At 35.4% G+C, this 8,973-nt stretch overlaps 1 protein-coding gene across 1 annotated transcript; it reads left to right on the top strand.

Annotated features, from left to right (window-relative positions):
• Window positions 1–5,724: 5,724 nt before the first annotated feature.
• LOC108991584 (FCS-Like Zinc finger 2-like) lies at window positions 5,725–6,987 on the top strand. Its single transcript, XM_018965903.2, has 2 exons — window positions 5,725–6,182; window positions 6,481–6,987. Exons 1-2 carry the CDS (start codon window positions 5,875–5,877, stop codon window positions 6,668–6,670), a joined length of 498 nt encoding a protein of 165 aa, XP_018821448.1. The 5' UTR covers window positions 5,725–5,874; the 3' UTR covers window positions 6,671–6,987.
• Window positions 6,988–8,973: the final 1,986 nt, after the last annotated feature.

Below are 8,973 nucleotides of genomic sequence, written 5' to 3'. Positions count from 1 at the left end.
ATACATTGAAAATCCTGTTTGGGACAAAGGCTAACTTGTGGCAATCATGGACTTTGCAAGGGACTTTGCCTTATGAAAATAGTTCGTAATGGACTCAGGTCCCTTTTTAAGAGTAGCAAGCTATAGCTGGGTCTGCATAAGGTGCACAGACGACTGTGCCGCAAAAAGATTTTGGAACGTGGTCCATATTTCATGAGCAAAGATGCACTTAAGGGCCCAAGCAAGAACATTTTCGGACAAAGAAGAATTTGAAGCCGAAATAAGCAGCTGATCAAGTTGAGACCATTTGTGGTACTCAGGATTGGGGTTGTTATCAATCAAGGGAGGGGGCACAATTGAGGAGCTGTCCACATGATGAAACAAATGATTACCCTTGAGAAAATGCACAACTTGAGCCTTCCACAAGAGATAATTATCGACTGTAAGCTTCATAGTAATAAAATGACTAGCCGAGTTAAGGGGAGGGGTGTTTATGGTGGAGGTGGAAGTTGGGTCAGAGTCATCGGAAGAGATGGAGGAAGCCATTTGGGTTGTATCAGTGAAGGGCGACAGAGGTCACTGAGCTCTTGATACCATGTTAAAGTAAGAAGAGAACATAGCACTCAAGGTATTTGCTAAAATGCCTCAAAGGGCTCTTTTATTATTTCAAAATTCTTCTATACTATTTATGCATTACATGCACAATATTTATACTACTCATTACATAACAACCTATTCTCTATCATTAGGACATCTGTATTTCAGATTCTCATTCTGTTTTGACATGAATATTCTCAAACTTTATTCCAGAACTTTCTTGGTCCATGCCGTGTGCACCTGCTCTGCCTTGAGTGCTAGCTGATGTCTTCTTGCCTTGGGTGCAATCTGCTGTAGTCTCGCTTTGAGCGCATGCAGTTGTGGTTGCCTTATCACTTGCACCTACTCGGCACCCAATATGAGGGATATTTTCAAAATACCACGCTAGGCAAATGTTGAGACTTAATGTAGAAAAAACCATGCTTGGACTCAGGCGAACAAAGAATGCGTCGAACCAAAGTGTGTAAAGAAAGCTCGCACACTGATGTGAGAAAAATTGCTCGAATTCAGGACGAGCAAGGAGTGCACACACGAGTTTGTCTGTATCCCAAATGAGCAAAGAGTTCTCGAACCCTGGGGTGAGCAACAAAGAAAAAGCATAAAGGTTCGATTAGGGGCTAAAAGTGTATGCTACAGGCGAAGACTATGTTCATCAAAAGTGCCTGCACCTCAGAACTTGAGCAAAAGTCCTTGAACTACAGGCCAAGCAACAAATCTCAGCACTTCGGTGAACACAAAGGGAAAAAAGTGCTAGGTTCAAACAAGCACTATGTTGAGCAAAAATGATCACCACCCTCATGGTAGGCACCACGAAAAGTGAATGTAAGATGAAAAGAATGAACCTAAGGCAGAAAATTGAGTTTGAAACAAAAAAAGGTAGGATGGAAAATTGATGGTAGGATGAAAAAATAAACTCGTCCCCCAGGTGATCAATGCACTCATTCCCCGAGACGAGCAGAAATGTTCGCCTCATCCCCAGGCAAGCGATTTCCTTATGAAAACTGCAAGTCACCCTCGTGGGCGAACACTATGTTGATCAAAAGTGCTCAACCTCCAAAAGGGGAATCAAAGCTTTTGTTGCACAAGACAACAAAAAGTGCTCGCAAGTAGGGTGAGCAAAGGGTCACTAATGTTAGGGGGACAGTGAAGAGTGCTCGCACCCATGGCACCCAAGGCACTCAAAGCGTACTTGTATCCAATACTCATGTTGGGGTGAGCAACAATAGTGTGTACCTTAGGTAAGCAAATAATGTCTGCCTAGTGAGGGCGAGGAAAAGTTATCGTCCTTGGGGCGACCAAAAATGCTCGATCTGGGCGAAAACTATGTTTACCAAAAGTGCTCATCACCCTATGTGGGCCAGCACTATGTTGATCAATAACATTTGGCTCCCGAGCATGTAAAGCGTACCAGATTGATCAAGTAACTTGGGAGCTTGGTTCCCGAGCATGTAAAGCATACCAAATCGCCAACATATTCAATCTCTGATCAAATTGTATAATGTCTTGGGATATTCGACCCTCGATCAAATTGTTTGAACTACGTGACGTGTAACAACATCTCGCACCTGGGGTGAGCACTTTGCTATCATTTAGCAGAGTGATCGCACCCCATCTTAGTACCACGACAATGGCAGCGTTACGACTAGAAGTCTCTATCTCGGAACCCATCTCAAAACCATGAAGCCTATGACACAAATACCCACAAAAAATCTCCATCTCAAACACATCAAGCCAACAGTAGAAAATACCAACCGAGAATCTCCATCTCAGACCTACGACATTTGCAGCACCATCGGTCTATGGTGTGAAAGTGAAGATATTTCTAGTTGCTCTATAGTTCTATCTTTGTCATGGCCATGGTTCATGCCTTGGTCTAATCTAGTCATGCCAATGCGGTTGTCCTTCTCTACTATGGATCACGCCATGGTCGATGAACAAACATAGCTATGCAATTTCTCTAGAGAAGAAAGGTCTGAATCAAAAGAAGAAGGAAAAAAAATAAGCAAATGAAGCACAAAAACATGGTAGATGGATAGTGGGGAGTACGAGAGAAGATGAAGATGAAGTAGTAGATAGTCGGCTGGTTTGATTTAGATTAGGGATGTTTATGTCTCATTAGACTTGTTGTAGGGGTATTTAGGCATTTTGGATATGTAGTAGGATATTTTAGCCTAACTACAGTCTTTTACATGGGCACTTTAGCCAGATCATCATTAGTAACAAGGGCATTTCAGTCCAACATGAAATCTGTAGAGTAACATTTTTATCCAAATTATCATATAAATTCTTACGTCGAAGACTGAACTCGATCTTTGATTATAAATATATATGTGCAAGTAATAGGTTGACAAAATGTTAATGAAGAAATCCTTATTTGTTTTCAAAAAATATCTCATTTCATTATTACAATTTTTTTAAATCTTCACACAAAATAAAATAAATAATTTAACTTTTTTCAAATCTCAAAATAAAAATAATATTAAAAAATATATTTTAACAATATTTTATTCAACTTTTTAATTTTAATTTCAACTCATCTCATCTCATTTCTAAAAATAAATAATAAGTTAAAATATTTTCGTATATTTAATTTTAAATCAATAATAAATATTGTAAAACTTTTTTTATTGAATATTTATTTCTCAATATTCTAAATATCGTTGAAACGGGAACTCGAATCTTCGGATTATTTTTTTTTTTTTTAAAAAAAAGGAAGGTATTTTTCTTTTAAGATTATATAATATGAAAATACTTGGCAAGTAATTGCAATTCGTACGACACCGACCAAGCGTCTTCCATGCGTAAAACTTTCCAATCTCCCATTAAAGACGGCCAAAAAATTCAGCTTCTTCATAAAAAGGCATACGGCTAATCAAAGGGTTAATAATGACTAGGCGGTCTCTATTACTTTTGTCTTACGTTCGACACCTGGAGAAGGTGGTAAATTCTAGTCCAGGTGGAGCAGTGGTACGGAGCATTTGTAGTACACGTGGGAAAGAGCGGTGAATCACTGAATACTCGGTAGGGAGCTGGAAGTGGGCAGCTGCCCGAGTTTCGAGGGGCAGGTGGGTACTAGAGACGGGGACAAGAACCTAGGAAACAGAGCTTTAAGAAAATAATAATAATAATAATAATAATAATAACAAAAGAAGGGGCCCACGGCAACAACGTCGTCATTAGGAGGGCATTGGTTGGGGACCCACGGTGATGGTTTGGTTGGGAGAGAGGAGGTGGTGGGGTCATGATGGAGTGCTTTGCGGAAGAAAAAAGACAAAAAAGAATCTGGTACAAGGGTTAAGTGTGTGTGTGCGTGCGGTGACGTGAGAAAACAGGTGGCGAAACCACCGGTTCCGGCGCGTGTTGGATCTCCAACTTGTATTTCAGGCGCGTGTCTTATCTTTTTCCATTTTTTTTAATCCGTTCATGAATAACGCCATTTTTTTTATCTAAATTTAATCGTACTTATTTCTTTTTTAAGTTGGAATTAAAAAATAAAATAAAAGGAGAGAGACCAAGTTCGGGGACAGTGGCGCCAAGGGAGGGTGTGGACGTTAGTTTACGCGCAGTGCAGGAGCGTGGGTCAGTCTGAACTTCTGCTGCACTGACTTGACGTTATAACTTATGGCAGTTCTGCAGGTGACTGAGATCATGTGATGTTGGGTCGCGAGTAGGGCCTACTTTTACGCACGGAGTGAGTGGAAGATCTTTATGCCCTTCACTCTCCTGAAATAAGTTAATAACCACAATTGAGAATACTGCCACTTTTTGAACCCCGACAGGTTCCACTTCTGGCGTTGTCGTAAATATTAGAGAACATTAGTGGTATTCAGGGTAGAGTAAAACGATACACAAGACTTTTTCACGATATTTTTCATAATATATGATATAAAATAAGATATTTTTATAAAATAATATTGTTTTTTTATAAGACTTTATAATAATATATCCATTTAAAATATGATTATGAAATAGAAAAATATTATTTTATCTATTCAACTTGTCTCTTATTTTAACATCTTATATATTTTAAATTTTTTTTATTTAATAATTAAGAAAATGATTATTAATGTATTAATATTTTTTTATCTTTTAAAAATATGTTAAAATCATAAAAAACTAAAAATTAAAAATAATAAAAACGACAATTTATCCTAGCGGTCACTTGGAAGGCTCCTATGTGCTCTATGAAATATGGAAAAAGTAAAGGGTCTCGCTCGGAGCTCCCGGTCCTTCTTTTTATTTATTTTTTAACTTAATAATTATAAAAATATTATTTAATAATATTATGAGTTTTATTTTTAATTTTTTTAAAAATATTTAAAAGAATTAAAAAATATATAAAAAATAATAATAATTTACCTAGCGGGAACTCCAAGTGGTTAGAGCATCCCATCCGGATGCCTAAAACACTATTATTCCTAAATTATAGGAAAAATTATAGGGAAAAGCTCAAAAACTCCCTCACATCCCATTCCCTATTTTAGGATTTTGATTTAGGAAATGAATATAGGGAATCACTATTCATCCCCTAAATCATTTTTATTAATATTTTATTCAAATAAATAAAATAATTTTTTTTTTCAATCAACTACATTTTCTCTTATACTCATATTTATTATACTTTTAAATAATATTTTTAAAAATAATTTAAATAATTACTAAAATATAAAAATAATAATTTTAAAAATATTATTAAACCCTTAAAAAAATAATTTAAATTTTTATTTAAAATATTCACTATAATAATAGTTCAAAACATAAGAAAAAATATTAAGTAGTGAAGTTTGAAAATGGAAGTGAGAGAAAAAAGTAATAAAGAAATAATAGAAGAATATTATTTTAATAGAATAGAGAAATGATAGGGAATGTGATGTAGAAGGTTTTTTAAAAATGAGTAAAATTTAGGATAAAATTATAAGGAGTGTCCTTTTTAACTAAAATTTAAAGAAAAATTTAAGAAATCGGATTGGAATGCTCTTAGACCCACCCATGAAATATATTATAAAAAGTATATCCGACCAATTAAATAAATAAAAACCATGATGGCGAACTTGGAGATAATTTGTTGGTATTTTGAGCCAATGGATTCCCTAAACCTGCCGTTGTTTCTCTCTCTCTCTCTCTCTCAAGTCATTTCACCAACTCCCTTTATATTTCGTCATCTTCCACTCTTCCATCGCCATCTCTCTTTTCTTCTTCTTCTTCTTCTCCTAGCTCGCTCGCTCTCTCTCTCGCTCGCTCTCTGGCGAAAGCCGTCCCAAGATTAACACTGGACATCTATACGTATCTGTTGATTTAATGGAGTCTACCACTTCTACAAGGCGGCCATGTTTCATCGAGGAAGATGATGGGTTGGCCTCTCTGGCAGACATGGAAGCTGGGTTCTCTGGAAGTCACCACCACAAACAACCTTTCTTGTCTAGGACACTTTGTTACAGTGCTTCCAGTAATTATAACATGAGTGGTTTCAGAAGCTTTTCGGTTTTGTCTCCGAGACCTAGGAGGTTTTACGATGCAAGATTTGAAGAGCCGCAGCCCCATTTCTTGGAATCCTGTTTTTTCTGCAAGAAACCACTTGGGTGTAACAAAGACATCTTCATGTACAGGTTAGCCCACCGTTCTTTACAGTCTGTTCTGGTCCATATCCCTCTTTTCTTATCTAGAGGAAATATTTGATTTACCGAGAATATCATCTTGGGAATCATTATTGTGTACAAAAAAGAGCTTCTTTTTTCCAATTTTCATAGTCTCAAACAGATTGAAAAATCGTGAAGCTGTAACCTTTTTATCAATCTTTTTATCTTTTTCGATGGAGTTTAATCATATAGACCTCGCAACTAGTCCGAGTCTACTGATTTAATGATAAATGGGTCATTGATGGTAATTTTGGCTTGATATTTGCAGAGGGGACACACCATTCTGCAGTGAAGAGTGCAGACAGGAGCAAATAGATATAGATGAAGCCAAGGAGAAGAAATGGAAGCTGACATCTTCTATGAAGGCCTTGAGAAAAAAGCAGGAGAGAGAGTCCACCTCCCCCAGCAAAACCCAGGACTACCCTTTACGAACGAGCACCATAGCAGCCGCTTCATAAATAAACAAGAGAGCATTTTGAGGCCAGAAGAGAAAGCAATTATGTCTAATAAGTATTCGATCAAGAAGAAGAAGAAGAAAGACATATTTTGAGGGTTTTTGTTTGTGTTTAAACTGTGAATATTGCTAGCATAACTACGGGGTGTTACGTTGGGGGCTGGCGTCTGCCCTTACGAGGACGCGATGCTCTTTGGGAATTTTAATTTTCCACTTTTGTTTTGTCTGATAAAATACTTTTTCGTTTTTTGAAACCGAGTAAAGCAAAAGCTTCAGCTTTTTGAATGAAGAAATAGTATGAAGAAAATCTTCCTTCTCTCTCGGGTGGATATGGTTTTATGAGTTATATATATATACGTTGATTGAAATTCTTTTTTGTTTCTCGGCTGCGGATGAGTTCAATATGGTCAATTGTTTCTAGCTTATTATCATGATGCTTTTATTTGATAGATCTTCTGTGCTCGAGCGATGAATATAATAATTGAATTTGTTTAGAGGATAAACGATGTGTTATTAAGGAGTACTTAGTCCGGTTTTTTTTGTGTTTTTTGTTTTTTGTTTTTTTAAGTTTTACGTGTTTCGTGGCTCTTTCGAGCATTCGTTTTACTTGGAGACGAAGCCGAAGGGAGGGGGAGGTTCCTGGTCTTTCGGAAAAAGAGAGCTGCATGTGTGGGAATATGGAAAGGAAAATGAATAAGAAAAAGATACGTAAAGCGTGCTTTACTATAAATTTCTCTATAATTTGATTAAAACACACTTATTAAAATTTTTTCTTAAATTTTATTTATCTTTTAAAAACTTCCTACGTCTCACTCTCTATTTTTTTCATTTTCTATTAAAATAATATTTTTTTTATTATTTTTTTATTATTATTTTTTCTACTCATTTATTTATACATCTTTAACTACTCATTTTTTTTTTTTTGCTTTTATGAGAATGATAAGAAGAAAAGTACTTTTTAACTGATTTTTTTGACATTTTCTTAATTATTTCATTATTTTTTGTACCCATATTTTTTATTTTTCATATGTAACGGTGTTTTTCAAACTACTCATCTCTCTAAATGAAAATATTTGTAAAATTAGTGCTTTCGTAATAATAATATTTTAAACAAAAAATCATGTTTTCACAAATGGTCAATTTTTTTTTTTTTAAAGATCATCTCAATGATGACATTTTTTTTATATTTATACGATAACAAATATGAGTATGAGAAAAAGTGTAGATGATTGAAATAAAAATTTATTTTATTTGTTAGAATAATATATATATATATATATATATATAAGTGATTTAGGGATGAACAGTAGCTCCCTAAATATAAGGAGTCACTGTTCATATCTTAAAATTTTTCCTTAAAATAGGAAACCGGATTGAGAGGTTTTTTTTTTTTTTTTTCAAAATGTTAAATTTATTCTCTAAAATTTAGAGATTTGATGGGTTTAGAAAAGCGGAAGAGAATGCTCTAAAGGCTCGAGGAAACACCCAAGAAAAAGAAAAGAGAAAAAAAGCGGTTTTAAAACCACAAAATGAGCTTCCTCCTCAATTCCATCCCTATGATTAGGTGTGCATGCAAACAGAGAAGGGAAGAAAGAAAATGGCAAGAGTGTGGATGAAAAATGAATGGAACTCGATAATTATAAGAAATACAAAACAGTGTAGAGAAATTCACTAAGTGCTTGATCAAAATAATGGAGAATGATTGAAAAGAATTGTATTCATCTTCCTTGTTCAAATGTTTGTACAAGGAACCAGCTTGTATAACCTTACAAGTCTTTCACTACTACTAGAATCTTGTATCCCTATACACTAGCTAACAACCTCTTTCAAAAGGACAAAAAAATTCATCCACAAGAAGATTCCTCTCTTATTTCTTCTAGAAAATTCTTCTTCCCACTTTGCTAAGCTGTTATCAGATGCTAATGTAGCTTATACTAACTCTTCAACTCAGCAGCTTCATTGACTTTCAATAGCCCTTGCAAGATGGAGAGTAGATATCTACTACTCCCATCTTGAGCATACATGAGTAAAAGCTTTGAGAATTCAAAACTTTGGTAAGCATATTTGCTATCTGTGACTAGCTGGACTCATGTTTAGTGATAAAGGTCGCAATCAAGCTTTATATGCTTGGTCCTTCCATGAAAGACTGGTTCGTGACTATATACACATCACATTTGTTGTCACAGTATAGAAAACTAGCTTGAGGAAGTGCTACCTGTAAGTCCTCGAACAAGTATCTGAGCCATGTTAATTCACAACATATATTAGCCATAGTTCTATATTCCGTCTCTGAAGAAGACCTAGAAA

This window comes from Juglans regia, chromosome 2 (genome assembly GCF_001411555.2).
Source record: "Juglans regia cultivar Chandler chromosome 2, Walnut 2.0, whole genome shotgun sequence".
NCBI classification, from domain to species: Eukaryota; Viridiplantae; Streptophyta; class Magnoliopsida; order Fagales; family Juglandaceae; genus Juglans; species Juglans regia.
This window is presented reverse-complemented; position numbering and strand designations above follow the sequence as displayed.

Excerpts from the sequence above, each read along its gene's own strand:
- LOC108991584 (XM_018965903.2), top strand. The coding sequence starts at position 5,875 with ATGGAGTCTACCACTTCTACAAGGCGGCCATGTTTCATCGAGGAAGAT. Across the intron at positions 6,183-6,480 it reads AAAGACATCTTCATGTACAG|AGGGGACACACCATTCTGCA; the intron begins GTTAGCCCACCG and ends TGATATTTGCAG.